Source organism: Sceloporus undulatus, chromosome 5 (genome assembly GCF_019175285.1).
Source record: "Sceloporus undulatus isolate JIND9_A2432 ecotype Alabama chromosome 5, SceUnd_v1.1, whole genome shotgun sequence".
Taxonomy (NCBI): Eukaryota; Metazoa; Chordata; class Lepidosauria; order Squamata; family Phrynosomatidae; genus Sceloporus; species Sceloporus undulatus.
In genome coordinates, this window is record NC_056526.1 from 145,688,367 (window position 1) to 145,711,464 (window position 23,098).

Sequence of the window (23,098 nt, forward strand, 5' to 3'; positions counted from 1 at the left end):
TTGAGAGCAGGCTCACTTTAGTATTTTACAGAATGAAAAAATGAGGGGAAAACTTGATGCCAGAGTTTAGGAGAAGCCATTTATAGAGCAGAAAAACATGAGAAACAGGAGAGCAGGAAACACAGTATCCTTGAACATCTGAGACTGATTTAGAAAGAGACGTGGCATACAATAAAGTGGGCAGATGGTGGTTTTTTGCAGGGCAGAACTCAAGTAGAGCCTTAGGAGACAGAAATGATTTGTGAACTGGACAATCAGGTTTAAATGGTTTGTACCTCCTCTATGATTTTTTAAAACAATAATATTATAAGGACTCACCCTGTTGCTTTTTTCTTACCAGTTTTGATGTCAATTTTTCACTTAGATGCCCAATTTCTATTGTTCTCCTAGTAACTTATAATATGCATCATTTTAATCCTCTATATAACCAGGAGGTTCTCCCTCACAGAAAGTCACTTTTAATATATGGAGTATGATGTGAATGGCAACAGAGGCGGGGTAGTGTTCTCTGCCTCATCATCTGTTTACTTAGTTTTGGAACACCTAGCATTCATTTCTGGTTTGAAGGAAAGTGCCTTAAGGCACCTGGAGCTCCATTAGAAATGCGTAATAATAGAAGCAAATGTTTGGGTCCTGAAAAAAGATATATTTAAGTCTGATGCACTTAGCATACTGTAGATACTCATTTATAAGTCTAGAAATTTTAGTCAAAAAATGACCCAAAAAACATATCCACAGTTTGACTTAGCCACAGTTCAATGTAATTACTTTAATGCTTGTCAAAAAGAGGAACCATCCCATACTTTTAATAGAGGAGTGAAAGGTGAGAAATTAGTCCATACTGGTAACAGCCAAAAGAAGCTATTCCCCCCTCTACTCACTCTGTTGTGGTGCCACTTCTGGCCTTTTTGAATGTCTGGATGGGAAAATGGTGACAGTGGCAGCTTTTGGTGCTTCCTTTTAAAGGAGCACAGAAAGGTATCAGGCTTAGAAGGATTTGTGTATGTCTGTCAGATTTTCTAGGTTAAAATCAGTACATTACAGTTCAAGGTTATAATCACTGCTAACATAGTCACCATTTCCTTTGCTTTGCCTTTTCATTCTTTTTGACATGTGTGAGTTTTTTTTACCTGCCTGTGCCTGGTTGCCACCTCCAAGCATCACACAGTTATGATTTACTGTAGTTCCCTCCTTATCCATCCAGGATGAGCACAAACAAATAAGTAATTTAATACAATATATCCTAGCAAAATGGTAAAACGAATGCATACACAGATTATATTTCATTGCATTTTGAGTCAGCATCTTCTGTGCAGTGTTTTTAAGCATGGTAGACATAGAAGAGCAGCATTATTGTGATTCTGTAGGTGAATAAGCGAAATGTCTACTTAAAGTTTCATCTGTACTGCCCAAAGACATTATCCACTAGATTTCTAATTTGTTTTATAAGTTTCCCCATTAATTTATTCCAGAGAGAAGCAACAACCCTCACAGTTCTTAGCATGTCAAAGCACAGATTAATGAAAAAAATGCCCACCATTTTAGGCCATTAAAATACCTTTTAATGTTAATAGAGAAATAGCATGAAGTGTGAATTGCTGGTAATAACCAAATTAGTTCATAAACTAATCACAAATGTATAGGTTACATCTTGCAGTCCCCTCCCCGCAAGGTTTAGGTGAGGGTCAAGGGTCAAAGTACTAATAAGAGTGTTTGGGATGTCTGCTGCCATGAAACAAAATGGAAACTTGATTGATAGCTGGAGGGCTGAAGGGAGAGAGCTCAATGGAGAAAGCAAAGGTCATAGAGCCATTTCCCTTCTCTGCATATATAATGATCAATCCACTCCAAGGTGAAGAAATGTAAGTACTATAAATCAATATACCATATGCTATGTAAGCTTTTATTAACTTGAAACACAAATATTTATGTAATGTCAGTTAAATAGCTGCAGGGCATCTTTTTATATCAGAATTCTCCATGGCAGTGATAAAAATGATGCCTGCTTTTAGCATGTTTTATAGTAATGTATTAGCATTTCGATGCTAAAGTACAGTAAAGCCTTACAGTTTCTTGTTTTCTTAGTCTACATTGCAGTAATAGCACTAACCAAACTCAATATCAAAATATGTGCCTTTTCAGCAAATATGAAAGAGCAATAAATATATAAGTGGCAGAATAAATACAAGTAGATCACTGAGTTCCTTTTTGTCTTTCATTAGGTCTTGTGTGCATGAAATCTAGCAGTTCTGTTGTGGAGTTGGTCATGCTACTTTGTTCTCAGGTGAGTTGCAGCTGCTTTGAAATTGGAATTGTCAAAAAAGTGGGGAGGAGCTTTACAAATGATCCATTGCAGTTTTGTTCATTGCAGAAGTCGTTTACCTTTTTGGAGCACCCTTAGCCTCATTCTGAAAGATGCCACCTACTTTTACTCCCCCTCTTACCCCCACATATATGTCTCTAATTACTTCCTATAGTTGTCCCTGATATGGCTTTATTTAGAGAAAAATCCAAACAAAAATTAGTGGTCATGTTGGTTCTGGTGCAACCTACTTGAGGGTCCTCTCCATTTGCTGAAAATGAATACTTTCCAGCAAACTTTCCCAACTTGACTTCCTCTTGATGTGTTGGAACATCCTTAGCCAATGATCATGCCAGTTAAGGATGATTTCAGTTGCATTCCACTGCCTGAGGGTGAATTTCAGTTGTAATTCAACAGTTTGAGATAGCACCAAGCTGGGTGAAGCTGGTTTACATTGGGGATGGGAGTCATGTGGAGATGCAGATGTTGTTAGACTTCAAATCATGGGAGCCCTATCTAGCATAGCCAGTGGTGAAAATATTTGGAGTAACATTGCAGCAACATCTGGAGGGCTGCATGATTACCACTCTTTGCAAAAAAGAAGTAACATTGCATGCAATCAGCTATGGTAAATATTCTAAAATTCTTATTTTCTTTTAATAATATTTTAATAACTTTATATTTGGTAGGTAAATTAATCTAATAGAGATTCTGACATGGACATAATATCATAATGTTACAACAACAATAACTATAGTATACAGCCTTAATTACACTTATAATAAGCCTGCTCCAATAAATATGACTTAGTCCTAACTTAAATCCACTTAATTTTTGTGACTCTCCATGGAGCATGATGACATCTGAATTAAACCTACTGTAGTTAATGGGGTTTCATTTCTTTTTATCCTTAAAGAAGTCTATCAATATCTGGTGCTCCTTACCAATTGTCCTTGACATCTCCACACTGTTTGAGGAGAAAGAGTAAACTGCAATTGCCAGCTATCTGAATTGTTTTCTGATCTGTGAAATGTGGAATGTCTGCTGCTCTGGAAACAGTGTTTCACATCACCATGATTAACAGAAAATCTAATCTGAAAAATTAGAGTTGTCAACAAATACTAGTATGTAGTAGATCATATAAGCACAGTTTACTCATCTCCTATTTTTCTTCATTTTAATTATATAGGAGGCTTCTATTGAGCTTTTCTTTGTTGCCTTTTAAAAATGATACCTTCCTGGTAGTAAATTCCCCTACTTAAAATTTTAAAATAGCCTTTTTTAATGGGAATGTTATTGGTCTAGAGGTCAAGGGTTTTGACCCATTTCAAAACCTTTGACCTTCATTTAAAGCCCTTATGGTTTACTTGCCTGACGAATAAGGATAATGCAAAATTAATGTTTTTTTACATCGATTTATTCGTTTTAGTGCCTATATTGCCAAATGTATTTAGACTGTGCTGATGGACATTTCATGAATACAAATGAAAGAATCATAGAAGGTGTGAAAAATCAATAACCTGCATTGACAATAAAGTGCAATAAAAACAATTACTTCTGGAGATTACACCTAATGGATTTTTACAATGAACTAGTGAAGAATAGTTATGGTTGTAGTTTATTATTCAATGTTGTAGTCAGGACAGTGTTGCCACTATTTCTGTTTCTTCTCAAAATACATGCAAGCTTGTTAACATCTTCTTAATAAAGTAAACAATTAGAGTTCATGCTCAGTTACAGTTGTTTTACCTTTTTTATTTCTGTTGTCAAAGGAAATGTAGTATGCTGGTGAAATGTAGTTAAGGCCTTCTTTTGAACATTAGCTTTCATTATGTGAAAATTACTTGAATTAAAATGGTGGTCTTAGTTTAAACTGTATTATGCACTTCAATAATATTTTTTTAAAAAAAATTTTGCTTAAAAAAACCAAAGCCAAACACAAATTGAATATTGCTCATTTTGGAACTCTTCACGCTGGACATTGTAGGTGCTGATGTGATCTAAAACAGAGTAAACGACATGCTCTAATGTGCCTATTTGTCATACATGTCACAGCGCTGTTCAATGGTAATCTAATCAAATATAGAATATATGCCAGTGGACTGATAGAGCTAGTAGCAATGAAGTTTATTATTTTATAAGAAACAATTGAACTAAACCAATACAGTAAATGGTATACCTAAGATTATTTCAGAATAGCTGTGATACTTTTTCAGATGATGCAAAAGTGGTGTAAGAAGTGAAACTGAAATTAGATCCAGATGTATAAGAGTCAGATCTAGGGTGATTATTATATTTTTCACTCTGAATTTTCCTAATTCAAAGAGGTCAGCGCAGCAATCACAGGAGTGATTTATTTTCTTAAGGGGTAAACTGTCTGTTCCTACATGAAAGCTTGAGAGATATGAAATTGAATCTCACCTCGACATTTTATAGATACTGGGAGGAGATGGGGTTGAGTTTGATTGATTTTTTTTCTTTTTGTGGGACTAGGATGGGGTGGGCAGTGAAGTGACCCTCCTGCTAAAACTTTAATTAATTTTTAAAAAGAGATGGAGAGGATGGAGTGCCAAAGATCGAAAGATCAGGTCAAAAACTAGGTTTTAATCACATAAATAATACAGTATAGTTACAAGTAAGCATCTGTAAATATGATTTAGAACTTTACAAATTTGTCAGACATGATGTTAAATTATAGCATCGCTCTGATTAATTTCTCCATGATACGTACCTAATCATTAAAAACTGCTTGCTTACAATATTCCTTTCTCACATATGTTACCCTTGCTTTAATGTTGGCTATAACTGAAATACTCTTTTTTCAAATGACCAATGAGTATGAAAAAAAGTTAAATCTCTTTTTTAAAAACAACTTTTGTGGAAGGTTTTTCTTTAATATACCAAAAATCTGTTTAGTTCAATAGTATTTTGCTGCCACCTATATATAGTATCTTTGGGAAATGTCTTTGTTCTTTTCCTCTTGCTCTGTGCAAATATTGATAACTTTGCCAAGTACCCAGGTGCATCTACAAAGATCTCCCAGATTCCTTAGCAGTTTTTAATTGACACCAAATTCTAAGTCTGAAGGTTTATCTACATATAAATTTATAACAACATAAAGAAATTCTGCACTTCATATTAACTGAAAAGTGTTCCTGCTGATTTGACATTAATATCATTTTTGAAAGAATCAGCTTTGCATTCAAGGCCACTTTATAAAAGCATTGTGTTGCTCATCCTAATTCAGTCTGACATACATTCCAATAACACTACCTCCCCTACAGAGTTTAAAGCTAAATTTATGGCTGAGTATTGTGAAGTGCATCATTTAAAAATGGTTTCAACCCAAAACATCTAATAAATAAATAATGTGTATGGCTACTCAGTAGTAGACTTTCAAGACTAGAAATCATTCCATCGGATACTCAACAGTCCACTATCGTAGAGGGCTGTCAGATAAATCTTATAGTAGCTGCATTTATGTCCTGTAAATCACATGTTATTGTCTGAGCCTTCTGCCAGGTCATCTATTCTTTTCCCATTTATCAGAAATGCATACAGTACATTGAAACTAGACGCACCATCTAGTCTGGCCCAGCTTCCTGTCCAAGTAATTAAACCAGCCAAAAGAATGAAATGTACAGCCTGATGCTCATCTTTGAATGCAACACATACAGGACATATGTAGAGCTATATATGAGCTATGCTAGCATGCCATCCTTTTATAACATTTGGTCAAACCCTATTTAGAATAAAAACACCACAAAATTTTATATCGTTGCATGTACAGATTCAGTAGTGTGTAATAACATTCCCTTGTGTACAATTATTTATTTATCAGATCTGTTAACTGACTGTGTCCTTGAATTAACTGTGAAGAAGGTTATTAAAATGCAGTATTTTCAAATACAGTCTGCACTAAAATAGTTGTCTGGAACATTTCATGTACACCTTCATTTTAAAACTTCTCCCCAAGTAGGTAATCAGCAGTTATGACATAACCAGAAAATGTGAGTTCTTTCTGACAAATTATCTGTCCACTACCCAACATTATTAAGACTGTTTTTAGAATACATTGAAACAATGAGTGGAACTCATTTGGATCCCAGTGATTTTTTTCCCCCAGGTGAGCACCCAAGCAGTTTGCCCACAGCACATCTGCACAGATCTGATCTCAGCAGCAAAGAAAAGATAATGAACAGGGAGACTCTGTTTAAATCTTGTAGATTCATGTTCATGACCTTCCTTATTGAGTCTAGTCATTTGATGTGTGGTTTTACACTCTTTCTACTGCCCTCAACCTTTCCTAGCATCATTGTCTTTTTAAGATTATTTTCTTCTCGTGATGCGGCCAAAGTATGACAGCCACAGTTTCGTCATTTCAGTTTTCAGGGAGACATCTGATTTGATCTGTTCTTGTCTTTTCAGCTGTCCACAGTATCCTTAGCACTCTTCTAGAGAGCCACATCTCAAATAAGTTGATTTTTTTTTCACTGTCCAGCTCTCACATCTGTACATGGTAATGGGAAATACTATGGCTTGGACAGTTCTGACTTTGGTGCTCAGTTGTATATCTGCATTTTAGACTCTTCTCATTCTTTCATCACTGCCATTATTCCTAATCTTTTTCTTATTTTGTGGTGTTATCCAAAATGCAAGGGCCCTGATTGGGCACCCACATTAGCTCAAAGGAAGGCTGTGAAAAGGCTTCGGGTAACTAAAAAGGTGGCGGTCAGACTTAATGTATACTGATTCCAAAAATCTGAACTCAAGAATGCACGTTCCATATGTAGTTTTATAACAGCAAAAGGGAAATAAACTTTCACACAAAAACATACATTCACACACACACATACAAGAATTAACAATATAAAGGTTGTAGCTGATAGCGATTTAGAGGGTGTGTGATAGAATGCAGCCTTGCCTGCCATTTGGGAACCATTTTGTTTTACCATATTCTGTTCTGTTTTGTTCTAACAGTAGCCTCTTATCCTAGATACTATCAAATGTAGTGGCACTCTCATAACCTCTAGAGTCCTTCATAGCTTTTGGTGATCTATACAGCCGAATGCTTTGTTGTAATCTATAAAGTATATGTTGATTTTCCCCCCGGGAATTCCTGTGTACACTCCATTCCTGAGATGGCTGGAGGCACAATCCTCTACTAATGGTCCTCTGGTCATTATCCATCATATGTTTGCAGTGTGGTCCCTAGTGCCTCTACTTTTCTGAACCCTGCTTGCACATGTTGGTGTTAAATTACCCTGACAGATATCCTCTGTCAAATCCATTGCTCAGTTGCATCAATAAGAATTTTGTTCTACTGACGTAATACAAATATTTTGAATTTTTAAATGACTCAAATATATTTTTCACAAAAAGAGCTTTGTGTTCCTGCTTTGATTACAGGTAAGGCAGTAGGAAGTGAACACAGACATAACATTTAAGACAGGTATACCTCCCTCAAAGTATTCTTGATGTATGAAATTCAAATCTATCTTTCCTTCCATGATTAAATTCTAAATAAGACCAATTTTGCAAATTTGAGACTATAGTCCCTATGTCCAAGAAATATTCTGAAAGACACATGTCCAAAGGAAAGAACAATCCTTAACAAGTATTGCTACACCCATTAACAAAGTGACCTCATATTTTTTGGTAGCTGGGCCTAAGGAGCTATCTGGAAGACTAATTCCTTTCTAATGTTAGGAGGACTAATGGAGAGTTGGGACATGTCAATTTGAAAGTGAAAGCCTGAGAGAGAAAGAATAATGGTGATGTTAGATCTGACCTAAGTCATTATGATTCCTGATTGCATTGGAAGCCTCTACATGTAGTGGAGTTGTCCTGATCAGAGTCCTCACTTTCCTTATGAGTTGAACAAGGAAACAGCAAATGGAGAAGAGGAGGACTTTTCTTTTCACAAGCTGAACATGCTTCTCAGTGGAAGGGACAGGCTTTTGGTCTCACACATATTTTCTTGTACTGTCTTTTCCAGTTTCATTTATCTGTACTACTCTTTAAATGAACTCAGAGTGAGAGTTAGTATAGCTGGCAATAGTAGGAAGTTTGTTTTGCTTATGAATATATTATGTTCTGTATTTTTTCCATCTGTATTTTTCCTATGAATAAATAAGCCCACTTTCTTTTTCATTTCCACATTAAAATGACAGAGCCCCAATAATGGGAAATACTGGTTTAGTAGTCTCTTACTCCTTTTGTTGTGTTTCACGTGCCTGCATATACGTTTATTCATCACCTAATTAATCGAAAAAGTAAACTTAGCGCCTAAACAGAGGGCCCCAAAGGGGCTGTGTCATGCTGCCCCTTTGAGTGCCGGATCGGGGCTGCAGCAACCGTACGTCATGGTCCCAATCCGGTGGTTTGCCTGCTCCAAAAGAAGTGGCCTTTTGGAGCCTGCAAAAAGCTCCATATGTAAACGCTGCACCGCAGAAAGTCGTGATGCTGCCCACCGTCTGGTCAGGCAGGCAGCATGACAGCGGCATAGGGATAGAGTTAGGGCAGCGGCATAGGGATAGAGTTAGGGCAACCACATGCCACCCCCCACTCCAGCCCAATCCTGGCTCTTTATGCTGGTCTATATAGCCTCTTACTAAAGTGCAAATTCACTCTGTGTGAGGCACAATTTTATTGATGGCAAAAATCACAGAGGACCAGCCACTTAACTTAAGTTGGCTTATTCATCAGACTTGGACATCAATTTTGCCATTCTAGAGCTTGATTTTCATGAGGAAAGTATTGTTTATTTGAGTTAAGTGGAATAAAGGTGTTCTAGAGCAGTCCTAGGTATGCCCCCAAATAGCTGAGGCATATCCTGTCTGATCTTGGAGGCTAAGCAGGTTCAGCCCTGGTTACTATTTGGATGGGAGACTGGCAATAAATACCAGGTGCTGTTTGTGATATTTCAGATAAATAAACTGGCAAAATTACCTTTCTTAAGAAAACCCTCTGAAATTCATGGGGTTGTCATAGATGGACACATAGAGGTTTGTAGAATGCAAAAAGACTTTAGGTAGGTGGCAGGATTTTGGCAGATGATTGTGTCAAAGGCCTGGCTGATCTCTGGAATATGGATGGTGAGGGTGGAGGACACAATTGCCCCTAAGTATCTCCTATGAAGCGGATCTAAGTAAGCTCCCTGGTTCTCTAGGGAGCTGGCAGTGATGAAATTAGTGGTATGGAGACTAAAGCAATGATGTTGGAAGACTTGGAGCAAGTCTGACTAAACATGGGCTAGAGCTCATTGGAGGACCTATGCCATGATGATGGTGGCAGCGAAGGAACTATACTTCTCTGCCACAGTTGCATCTGCACAGTGTTATTCAGTGGAGCTGTCTTGAGTGGTCAATGGCCTCTTACACTCTGGCCTACAAAAAATAAAAAAAATAAAAATAAAGACCAAACAACAGCTTGCTGTGAAGAGTTTGCAAAACATGTTGTAGATAAAATTACTTGGATCTGCTCTGACTTGGATGCTTTAGTTGAGGCAGGTCCAGTGGATGTAATGTTGGCACCTGCCTATCCTGTATTATTGGATAAGTTTCAGTTTGTGCAGGCTGAGGATGTAGACAGCACCCTTGGAGAAGTGAGAGCCACCATTTGTATACTGGATCCTTGCCCTTCTTGGTCCCTGAAAACAGCAAGAAGGAGACTGTCCAAGTCGGTATGGGGAGTGGTGAATGCCTCACTGCTGCAAGGGAGGTTTCCATCCTGTCTAGGAGGATGTGGTAAGGCTGTTACTGAAAAAGACCACACTAGATCCCACCATTCTGAATGACTATTGGTCAGTTTCAATTATCCTTTTTGGGCAACATATTGGATTGTGTGGTGGCCTTCAAGTTCCAATGGTTTCTGGATGAAATGCTCTTCAGGGCTGCTTATGGGATGGAGACAGCTTTGGTTGCCTTGGTGGATGAACTACACAGGGAACTGGAAGGGGGGAGTGTGTCCCTGTTGTTTTGGCTGGCGCTCTCAGCAGCTTTCAATACCATCAATCATGGTATCCTTCTGGACTGCCTCACTGGGATGAGACATGGAGGCACTGTTATGCAGTGGTTCTGGTTCTGGTTCTTTTTTTTTTTTTTTTTTGGAAGGGCAAACTTAGAACCTAGTGCTAGGGGACTCCTGTTCGACACCTTGGTGGTTGGCTTGTGGAGTCCCCCAGGGCCTTGTTTTGTCTCCCATGTTATATAACATCTACATGAGACCACTGGTAGAGCTCATCTAGAGTTTTGAGGTGCAGTGTCACCAGTATGCAGATGACACCCAACAGTATCTCTCCTTTCCATGTGAATCCAAGGAAGCTGTCTTGGTACTGAACCATTGTATGTTGACAGTAGTGAACTGGATGAGAGTAAACAAATTGAAACTTAATCCAGACAAGACAGAGGTGCTGCTGGTCAGCTAAAAGGCAGGTCAGGGCATAGGGATTTTGCCTGTGCTGGTTGGAGTACACTCCCTCTAAAATCTCAGGCTTATAGCTTGGGTGTTCTCTTGGACTCAGTTCTGAACCTGGATGCCCAGGTTTCAGCAGTTGCCAGGAGTGCATTTGCACAGTTAAAATACTGTGTTTGCTGTACATGTTTCTTGAGATGTGAGATCTGGCTATAATGATACATGTCTTGATTACATCCTGTTTGGACTAATGCTAATACACTCTACATGGGGATGCCTTTGGAAAGGTTCAAAAAGTGACAGTCAGACTGCTGACCAGAGCCAGTTATAGGGAGTATACAACTCTCTTGCTGAAACAACTTCACTGACCATTGGTTTGTTTTCATACACAATTCAAAGTGCTGGTCATGACCTATAAAGCCCTATATGGCTCCATTTGAAAGACCATATGAACCTGGCAGAGCTTTAAGATGATCAGGGGAAGGTTTTCTATTGGTCCTACTACCCTCACAGGCTCACTTGTTGAGAATATGAGAGAGTACCTTCTTAGTGGTTGCTCCCACCCTCTGGAATTCGCTTCCATGAGAGGCTATGCTGACCCTCTCCCTGCTTTCCTTTCACTGGCAAGCGGACGGTTTTATTTAAGCAAGCTTTTAATGGTTAGGAGGGAAATGCATGTTTTATTTGTTTTTAACTTTTTATGTGTTTTTCCCCAATGCTCTTATAGTATTTTAATATAGTGATTTAAAATTGCTTTTAAAACTTGCTTGTAAAAATGTTTTAAATTTGTTGTTCTGGAAGCTGCCTTGTGTCCCATCCTGGGAGAAAAGTGCATATAAATAAAGTAAACAAATATTAAGCAAACAGGTACGCAATGGCTCTCATCCCCATACCAGTTCTTTAACAATAAGTAAATCTGTTGTGTGCATGTTTGGTTCTGATTTAGATTTTAGTGACTATACTTGGATTAATAAAAATTTCATAACTTTGCTTAGAGGGCAAAGCCAATTCAGCAGTTTTAAATCAAAGTATCCCACTGCAGATGTTAAGATCTAAAAGGTCATAATTTAGCTACAAAAGTAAGAGGTTCCCCCTCCCCACAAATCTTAAGGCATCCTGTTGCTGCACCCGCACACTAGGACTTAAAAAAACCAACCATTTAAGGTGAATTTTGTGCTAAGAGAGCACACCCTGTGGTTTGGCAGTCTAGTCAGAAGGATGATACCATGCTGGTTTTCTAACTGAATCTTTGAACAATATTCTCATGGGTGGTAAATGTAAAACAAAGTAATATCAACTGGCACTTAATTCTGTGAACTCCCTGCTGATTGGGCTAGGCAGTGAAATAGAGCTCTTCCTGACAGGAAGTCAGCCTATAAGTGTGGAGACCCCTGAAAATAAAGTATGCTTTAATTTGAGAACCTGCTGTTTTACAGCTTTTCTGTTTAATTTGAAAAGTTAGCAGAGAGGACTAGACTAAGGGAGAGGGTGTAAGCTGAGTTTTGGCTGCAGAAACGTAGAAAGTCTTAATGCATAACACACCTTGTACACCTTTTGCTATAATTATAAATACTGCAGCAGTGATTTCACGTTATTTTGAGCAAATATCTAGTTTTGTACTAGGCAGATGTGATTCTGAATCTGACACTGTCATATTTAAAATCAGTTTTTATATAGGCTTTCCACATGGATAGGTAGATTTAATAGGCACTTACAAAACACATTGGCCTATGCACTTTTCATTGTTAATCTGCTAGTTGTGTCATAACACTCCATTGCTAGTCTGGGTCACATTTATGTTGGCATATTTATACTGGTGAGTATAAGTGAGACAGAGTGTGTTGTGTGTGCCTTTTAAACCTAACACTGGTAGTGTAGACTACTAACATGCATGTGAATTACATGTAGCAGGATTTACAAGTGAGAATATTTATAACGGTATAATCATAATGGTTCACAGCTGTTCATCTCATATTGAGATGGGTGTAGACACAAGGGCACACTCTTTGAAACTATCTTCATTCAACTAAAGAGCTGAATCTGGTGGGGTACTGTATAAAAACCATTCTTCAGGCATGAATGATTTGGGTCAGCCAACACTTACTGTGGGATACAGATTTCTAATTCATAATCATTTTTTAAAATATAGGATGCTGTTGGTATGGGTATGCCATGCTGGACTGTAACTTCTGCACTATGAAAACATTGGGAAAGGCACAAAACTGTGGAAATGTATTCTGGTTAGCTATATTAGCTATGCAGTAAAATGCAGCAAAATCTAAAGTACAAAATTGTGGCCTCTGAAAGTGGTCACCTCTAAGTATTTGATCACCATATTAACTTCTGTTGCCTAACCCAGTTTCTCTGTATACAGTTCGTCCGTGCCATACACGAGTGCACTATACATGGTTTCCTGCTTACGCGGAAGCCACACAATGATAAGAACAAAGGCACGCGTGCTTGTGCACGCACACCATTGTCGCATGCACGTGCCCTATTGTTTCCTATGGAGCACGAGCATACATGGATTTTCCCTTACACAGGGGGGTCCGGAACGGATCCCCCATGTAAGGAGAAGGCCTATTGTACATATTTGGGATGTTATTGACATGACAGAGATATAACTGAAATTGTCTGGAGCTCAGACAAAGCTAGAATATGTACAGTGACAACTCATAGAGGACACTGCACTAGAGGTATGTGTTACCAGACCAGACAAGATACTCGGTTTCATGTGTTCCACCATGGATGGCATTATTTATTTATTTATTTATTTATTTATTTATTTATTTATTTATATATATTTATATCCCCCTCTTTTCCCAGGACTGGGACTCATTATTTTAAGCAGGTTGCTTCATTTTGTTGCAGGTTCTAGCTATGGTTTATATAAATTATGATTACACATGTAATTGCTTCAGGTCTGTCACATATATTCTATCTCTTAGACCTTCCAAAAACACTTATCACACATTTATTTGTTTAAGCCATTTGTACCTATGCTTTGTCCCAAAACAATTTACAAAGAGAGCAACTGTCTCTGTTCTCAGGATTATTATTTGTATGCCACCTTCATCCCACTCTGAGACTCAAGGCAGTTTACAAAAAGATACAGATGCTGATTTCCAAGTCAAAGTTTAGGACAAGATACACAAAGGAATAAGGTTTGGAAAGGAAGCAGGGAATTACCCAACAAGTGTAATTTTTTATAATGATCCTGTAGGATGAACCAATTAAAGCAATCTGCTGGAATTGCTGTTGTAGGTGACAAGTAAAGGCCAAAGGCCGTTTGTTTGTCTACCCAGCAGACCTAGTAACATAGCTTTGTTTTTCTTCTCCTCGTCAGTTCTGCCCTCTGTTGAAATTGTTGCATATATGACAGTTGAAGAAGACCACAAGGACTGATCTCTTACTAAAGGCAATAAAATAGTCTGGTTTCTTTTTCCTCCATCTGTTCTACAGATTGAGAATTATTTCCCTTGACCATTAAGTAAAACCTATTATACATTTGTCATAGCCTTGTTTTCTGGCTCCGTACAAATAACAGTGATCAATATTAGTATGTAGAGAGATCTTGTAGCAACTTTGAGACTAACTGAAAGAAGTTAGTCTCAAAGGTGCTACAAGATCTCTCTATATACTGATTCTACAGACTAACACAGCTATATATTTGTAATCAATATTAAAAGTCTTTCAAATGGGCCAATGTTTCACAATTCTAACCCTATATTCATTAATTTGGGTTTAATCACTCTGATGTGTTCAACGGGGTGACAAGGACCTGATGTCAATTTCTCTGTCCCCATGGTCTGATGATTTAGTTATCTGATGTATTCTCATTCTTACCCCAAGATAAAATACACAAGTTTATGGTGCCCGCCAAAGGTATTCAGACTGTTGTATAGAACCAACAGTTGTTCCAAAAATTGTGAGGTGAATTGAATGTTATGCCCACTACATTTGTATAATTTATAAATATGCAGGGTACTACATGGCTTTTCAGAAATCTCTTTGTACAGGAATGATTAATGTTAATATTTAAAATGTGTCCATTTTTCAGTACATGACACTATGGCACAATGAAACTTATGGTTTATTGCCTTTAAAAGATAAACTGTTACCTCATGTTTTCATTGTCTTTGAACTTTGTTGTGAAGTAAACTCCCCCTTAAGTATTGAAATTAAATTCTCATTATAAGGTAATTTCAGGTATTTACTACACAACAGTATAACACCAGTTTATGGGAAGCCTGCTCAGAGTGGAATACACTGAATGGTTAAACAGCAGGGGAGTCTTCTGCTTTTAGTTAAAAACTGCTGTTTCTGTATGGCATATTTACAACTTATTTAATTCTTAATGTAGTGTGCTGTGGGACTGAGCATGCAAAAAAAAAAAAAAAAAAAATCCAAAAGAAAGAGCTCTGCTTTCTATGTCTAGGGCTATTACTTGTTGTACAATAATAAAGGCACTATTTTATTGGGTTAGTTGTAATTAACTTCAGCACTATGCATTCATATAAATCATTCTCAATCTGTTTTCTTTGCATTTTACTTTTTCTGAGATAGCATAGCTGTTTTCAAATGTTTTTTTTAGAAGACATAAAGTTATAATCACTTTTCTAAGTGAAGTTTTAAAAACGAATGATTTCAATCATTGTTTCATGTGCATCATCTCATCAATGAAACATTTAAGAATATCAGTAGCTGATGAGTTTATTCTATTAAAGATCTGAGTTTGTATGTTCAACAAATATTTATCTGTTGTCAGAATTAACAGCTTCCCCTATAGGTCATTTTACCTAATACTATTATTATTCCTCCACCCAACACAAGTGTCATTTGAATAGACAGAGAATTTCCATGGTGTTTCCTTTTTCCACTGTTCCCCCAAATCCTCACCTTCCCTTCCCCCAATATACTGATCACAGCGGGGAATTCCACACAGAATGCTCTATAGGTACATTAAGCACATGGAGGGGACAAACTGGATTATATCTTAATGTGTATATATATGTATCTGTATGTATAATTTCTGGGCCTGTTTCATGTGGAACAAAAATAAGTCTAACTGCTCTTTTTTGTGTTGGTAGAACTGTTAACACACTAATTTTAGTATAAGGCAAACAGAAATGTGATTTCCTTTATACATTCTATCAATAGCATTGTAGCAAAATTACATTATTCATTTGAATATAATAAAATGAAAACAATCTTACACTTCCATTTGGATACATTCTGTAGTTTTAAAGCCTTATAAAATAATTAGCTCTTATATACTTTTAATGGCTGCCTTGGAAGTTTTAGCCTGGAGCAGTCTCTAATGAACAGATCCTTTTTTTCCATTTGGGCTTTGACATTCCCTGAAGACTTGACTTCAGACCTCAGAGGGCAGCAACTGCCATTTGTCTTGAGGACTGAAGTTGCCAAGCAGTCAGACTGTGTACTAATAGAACACATTTGTACAATTCAATACACAGAAGCTTGATAGAGGCTTAATGATGATCATATGTTGAGAATTTGTAGTTGGGTAAACTATGGGCAATTTTTATCACCTCTTTTTTCCTTTCCTTTTCTTTTTTGAAATTAAATTCTTTGTATTGATTAGGAAAAGAATTTGGCCATGCTATTTCTTCAGTGTAGCACAGCTAGATTGTTATACTTATTCACTGTTTGCTTTAAAAGCGATTTCCCTAAAAATATAAACAGTCTTAGTAGGCCTATGTGTCCCTAATCTTTGTGAAAAGTTATTAAGTGTAATTGAAAAGTACAGAACTTTATATATATTGTCTTCTGTATATAGCTGCACTCCAACACATCATCTAAAAGTGAAAAAAAAATTATGCAGCAGTTTAGTAGCTTTCCTGCTTCTTTCATAATATTTTCAGAATACATGTGCACAGTTGTTGGCTTAGTCAAAACAAATGAATGGACAGTTTAATGCTGGGACTATGTTGAAGTGCTGGGCTATTGTCTGAATTCAGATGGAGGGTATTTTTCATTCTGAACTTATAAGGGAAGTCTAGGCCTTTCCTCCAACTCCACTAGATTTGTTTTGTTGGGTCTGCAAAGTTTTTAGCATGTCCATTTTAAGGATATTGATTCTTGTTGAATTATGCAATATCTATCCTAAAAATAATGATTTATTTTGAGTTATTTCTAACTTGAACCTGCAATATATATACAATTGGCCCTCCATTTGCACGGGAGATCTGTTCCGGACCCCCACCACCCCGCAAAAATGGAGGGTCGCGCTTATTCAAACCTCATAAATTTGAATAGGGCGCACCCTTGGCTGCACACACCATTAGAATTAATGGAGGCTGCCCCTCTGTGCATAATCTAGGTTGTGAATCTGAGATCCGTGAGTAAGGAGGGCGACTGTATTGTCTCAGGATAAAATCTTGTAAATAAAGTAATATCAGAGGTTTGGAGGCTGGGACATGGCATAATGAGTACTTGTCTGGAAAAGAGATTGAGGAATACATGTTAAGTGTTTGAAGATATCTGAAAGGTGATCACATATATTATGATCTGTCAGAGAGCAGAATTAGATGTAATGGTGGAAATTGCAACAAAGCAAACTCTGGTTGAACATTTAGAGATGTTAATTCTGAAGTACTAAAACACATTGCCTCAGAAAGTGGTTGGCTAGGTTTCTCATTCGGTAGAGTATTGGTGATGGCCATCTATTGACACTGCAAAAATTTTACATTGAGTAGGCAGTTGAGCTACTTGACCTCCAAGATCCCTTCCTGCTCTAAACATATTATAATTCTGTGTCAGTTCAGGCCTCATAGCTCTCTTCAGAAGGATCGTATAATTGATGTGTACATTATTTACTTTTGTCATGAAGTATGGACTTTCTGGACAGACAAGATGTGGCTTTCTACCTTTGTTTCTTAATTGTCTGCCTTCTCTCAACGCCAGATTCCAAGAACTGATTTAAAAGAATATGAGATGGAGAATCCATTCTTCAGGATCCATTCCCTAATCTGCCCTGCCAAGATTTTTTTTAGCACTTTAGTCTCTCTTATCTGACATTCCCTTATGTTCAGTCTCCCGTATCTGGCATTCCAAAATCTGAAATATTCCAAAGACTAAAACTTTTTTCATGGCAGGTTGAGATAGTGACACACTTGCTTTCTGATGGTTTCAATGCACACATATTTTATTTCATGCACAAAATTATTATTTTTTAAAAATGTATAAAATTGCCTTCAGGCTATGTGTACAGTGCGCCTGCTCCACATGGGTTTGAGCATCTGTGGATGGCAAGCCCCATTGACTTAGTGGCTGCACATGCACATGGTCATGGAAGAGCAGCCGTGTGTGTGCAAGCGCTGCCATTGAAAACCGCAGGACATGAGGTCCAAGTGGTTTTTGCCATTCACTGGGGGGGGGGGAGGGGTCCAGAACGAATTCCCTGTGGATAAGAAGGGCTCACTGTAAAAGGTTTATTTGAAACATAAATGAATTTTGTGTTAAGATTTGGGTCCTGTCTTGAAGCTATCTCAATATGTATGAGAAATCTGAAATCCAAAACACTTCTGGCTTCAAGCATTTCAGATAAGAGAGACCCAACCTTTATTTCCACTTTAGGAGCTGTTCACAATTATTTTGTCACTTCTAATGTGTTATAGATTTGGTATAGATTTCACAATGTATAATGACTGTGTACATTAGGACAGTTTCTAAACAGTAAACATTTTATAGACACAGGAAATTGTAGTCAGTTATCAGATGTATGAAATTATTGACTTGGTCAATCTCCTCTTGCAGTCCTTCCTATGGATAGTGCTGTAATGCATTCTGCAGTTATTCAGCTACATTAGTGGTTGACTTTGAGGCTTTTAATATGTTTTTCATCAGCACCTAAGGGAGAAGAATAACTACATAACAACACAGTCAGCTCTGTGAGTGTAATAGCAGTAGTGGGTATATGCGCTGTGTTGAAATATTGAATTAAACATGAAAGACAGTGACTGTTACATTTTCCCTCCCTCTCTGACTATTAAAACTTGCTTAGGGGAATACTCACTTGTGCCTTATAAAATTTGTTTAGACTAATGCCTTCTTTGATATTTGTCTATGATACACAGAATTATGTTGAAGGAGTAATGATAAATGCCTTTTCTTTTTTAGTTTTGGCAATTTATGTCTTAAGTAATTAAGTTTTGAAGCAATCTAGTAAGTGTAATTCAAGGTGAAAGCCATTGTTTGTCGACACAAACATGTGTCTCTCAGTGTCTCAGTGGTGTCAATAAGAGAAAATTATTGGGTTTTCTGTTTATCACCCCCCCCCCCCCCCCCGAAATGTGGCCAGTATTTCATGAAAGATTGCTAAAATTATAGAAGAGGCATATTGAGATAAAAAAGCAATGTCTTAGCAAGATTGACAGTTGCTTTAACACTCAGTGTTGTGATAATACATTACACTCCCAAAATGTATAGCAACATAAACATGTAATTATGGCTTTATATGGCTTTATAACTTTGTGATTTAGTGCTGAACTAACAACAAACAAACAAACAAACATATCTTACTATTTAGCTGCTGAACTTTGCATCGAGTTATAGCTATTCAAATAAAAATTGTTGACAAATAAAGGACATTCCTATAGAAATACCTTGAGTCATCTTCCCAAGCATCTTTTTCTTGACTACGATCCTCATTCATTTTATGACATTACCATAGTAGCAGTAGGGGCACTTGGAAGGTGGGAAAATTTTTTGATATTACTGCTGCCCCCTACAGAAATCCAAGAATATTTGGGCTCTGGTAATAAGATAATGTTGGTAATACTCAGGAGCTGAAGATGTTGGCCTTTGCTTTGTAAAAGCAAATTGCACCAGTCACTTCAAACCCTTTTAGCAGCCATAAATAGGAATATGGGTCAGTACCTCCTGGTGTCTGTTCTAGTGCTTGCTCAACAGTCCAGCTTCACCAACTGAAAAAATGTTAGATATAAAAAGTTGTAATACACAATTAAAGAAAAGAAGGAATTTCTTGGAATGAGTAACCAAGGTAGAGGGAAAAGTAACAATTTGTTCTGAAATATAATTGATTCTGAGGGCTTTTATATGAAGCTGTGGTTGCAGAATCTTAAGTTTTAGACTTTGTCATTCTTTTGATGGTTTCTGTTATTTGTATGGAGTCCTATGGTGATGATCATCAGCTGATCACATATATTGCAAATTTTGGGTACAGTTAGCACACCCAATTTCCTTTTATTAATTCACTGTGCATGAACCTTGAATCAAAAGCTCTGATTTCTTACAATATTCTGTTGGATATTCTAAAATCTGGCACCAATTTAATTTTATTTATTTTGTTATTACTTTAACTTGAGTACATTTTTAAGTGCATTTTTATAACCTAATTTTCCTTTAATTTTTGTCATTTTTGCATTGTAGGAATGGCAGAACTCAATACAGAAGAACGCAGGCCTAGCTTTCATTGAGCTTGTCAATGAAGGAAGGTAACTTCCTCCTATTTAATTGTATCGTGGCTGAAACATGGTTATGATTTAAAATGAGTATATGCAAGTTACTTTGCTTTATCATTGACTTCTAAACAATTTCATTTGCAAGGCATTTATTTTGGATTTATGAGCAAATTTTGGTATTCTTATTCAAATATTCAACATATTATTTTGCTTAGGTAATCTTGCAGATCTGATTCTATTCCTAAAGTGCCCAGATGCAGTGTTTACTCTTGTTTGTATCCATTATTACATAGATCCACAACACACTGCAGAAATAATCCCATTTGGGATCACTTTAACTGCCCTGGCTCATTGCTAGTAACTGTCATATTGTAATAACATATTACTGTAAATTTACAGCACTATATAAATAAAGGTTAATAATAATAATAATAATAATAATAATAATAATAATAATAATAATACTGTTTTGATACTGTAGTTATATGATGTCTGTGAAACTTCTAGAACTTGCCATTTTAAGTGTTAAAAGGAAAGTTGCATATACTCTAGATTTTTATACTTAACTATAAGAATACTTTTCAGAATTTCGATTACAGATTATTTTAAATTAAGCCTAAATTTGCAATAGTTTTTGTAATAGTTTTTTTATTGTAAGTTATAATTAACATTGTGCACACTGGACGTTGAAGTATAACTGCATAAGGGCTTGGTTTTTTATTGTATTTATACAATTTACTCCTTCATTTTACAGAAATACAGAAGGAATTTGAATGTATGTATACATTGTGGACCTAGTATAGTGACTTGCTGATAGGCAGACAAAATGAAACTGACAAAAGATGCTGGCAGAACTGTGACTATGACATTAAACAGAATTATGGTCTTTTTCAATTAATAGGGGATACCCCCTCCCCCAAAAGGTAAATGGAACAATGCTTGTTAAGCTGAAAAAAGAACTCTCATCAGTAACAAAAAAATTCCCCATCTAAAATGTGTCATTTTCAAACATAGGCAAGTATTTCTAAATACTGAATGCAGAGTTCAGATGCTTCATCTTTCATATTGACTAGGATTCTAACAATCGTCTACCAGTGACAAAGACTGTCTTCTTTGAAGTTCTCCTTACTTGTGAAAGCCCTATAATAATAAAAGGACAGGTCAAAAAGGATTCTGAATGTGATCTCTTGCCAAGAACATCTCATAAACATTCTCACACTGTCGACCAAAATAAATTGTTAATTGCAACTGGAGTGAATCCATTAAATAAATGAGATTTACTTTAATAAATATAAGCACAGCAATTCACCAATTAATTCAATGTATCTACTTTGAGCTAGCTAGTAATGTAGAGTAAATCTGTATGGTTTTAGGCCTGTATATTCAAACAAAAGTTAAAATATTTCTCAGTTATGTTCCTTTAAAGACTATATTTTAATTTAAAGATCTTTTAAGACATGCAGTATAGTTAGAGAACAGATTTAAAGGGCACTACTACCCCCACCCCCCCGCTTAATTTCCAATGTTTGAGATTAAGTACTCAGCACAAATTTCTGTGGGTGAACTATGGTTCAGATGAATCCTTGGAGATAATGAAATGGAAGACACAGCCAGTTACATTTTATCTGGCATTTTCTGTACAGACATGAGCTTTAGAGACATTAACCCCCCTTGGTTTTACAAATGTTTCCTAAGAGGTAAAGTAAAAACCTTCATTAAAAAACAAAACAAAACCAGTGATCAGCTCATTGCATTGTGAGAGAACAGGATATATGGAAATAGCAACTAATATTAGAGAGGACACAGGAATAGTGTAACTGACCATACCTCTCTTTCACGCTGTTAAAACAAATTAGATGCAATACTTAGCTTTTAAGTTAAAGTTGGTTGAGATTTATTGCTAATATTTTACCACTTCTGGTGAATCAAATGCAATCGATCATTATTTTATTATTTATCCAGGATATTTTATGCCACTTTTCTAGGCAAGACCCTACTGGCAATATTTACAAATTTAAATGTGTGAGAGATAACTAATAAATTTGTGTTTTAATGATGTATAACATAAATTTAATTTTTTCATCATAACACAATTTGTATATCCTGAATTTAAGCATTAAACAAAAAAATTAATTTAATATTAGTGTTGCATGTTGCACATTTTAAAATATTATTCCTCTATCCACTGGGTAGTTGAGACAATACAAAATTCAGATTAAAGCAACTATAAAATAATATGAAAACTTGTGGGAATCCTAAGGCAAACCTACAGAGTTTGCTGCAATAATTGTTCAGAAGGAGTTTGCCATTGCCTTCCTCTGAGGTTGAGAGCGTGTGATATGCCCAAGATCATCCTGTGAGTTTCCATGGTCAAATAGAGATTGAGTCCTAGTCCAGCACTCAAATCATTACAGCATGCTGGCTCTCAATAAAATTATTAGATTAAAATTAAAAGTATTAAGAACTATTACTGTGGTCCTTCTATGGATTGGTACATCTGTGGATGGCTCTGCACTGTTCTCCCCAATGGCAACACATGCATATGGCAATTGCGAAGAACGAGACATGAGGTCCCCCGTTATTTGCTATCTGCTGGGGGGGGGGAGGTCTGGAACCCCCACGGATACAAAGAGCTTACTGTATATCATTATACCTAAGAACCATTTAGTGACATAAAATGCATTATTAAAATGAACATAATTTGTGTTTCTCCAGGTTCCTGTGACCTGTATCAAACTAGGGAATAGAGGAGACCGGTGCAGGGGGGAAACTTGTTTTTGGACTACAGCTTCCAGAATACTAAGCCGGCATTATCAATCAATCAATCAATCAATCAATCAATCTTTATTTCGGTCATTGACCAGTATAAAAGCCAGCATTACCCCTAGTATAGATGCTGCTAGTAACTAGATTCTGTTGATTCTGCTTTTACAGA

At 36.7% G+C, this 23,098-nt stretch overlaps 1 protein-coding gene across 4 annotated transcripts in view; it reads left to right on the forward strand.

Annotated features, from left to right (window-relative positions):
* The window catches only part of LRBA (LPS responsive beige-like anchor protein), a 432,959-nt gene that overhangs the window by 130,628 nt on the left and 279,233 nt on the right, over nt 1-23,098 (forward strand). For all 4 annotated transcript variants that reach the window (XM_042467312.1, XM_042467313.1, XM_042467314.1 and 1 more), the window contains exons 34-35: nt 2,223-2,284; nt 20,132-20,196. In XM_042467312.1, coding sequence (XP_042323246.1) covers nt 2,223-2,284; nt 20,132-20,196 — 127 coding nt within the window. The remainder of the gene's footprint in view (nt 1-2,222; nt 2,285-20,131; nt 20,197-23,098) is intronic.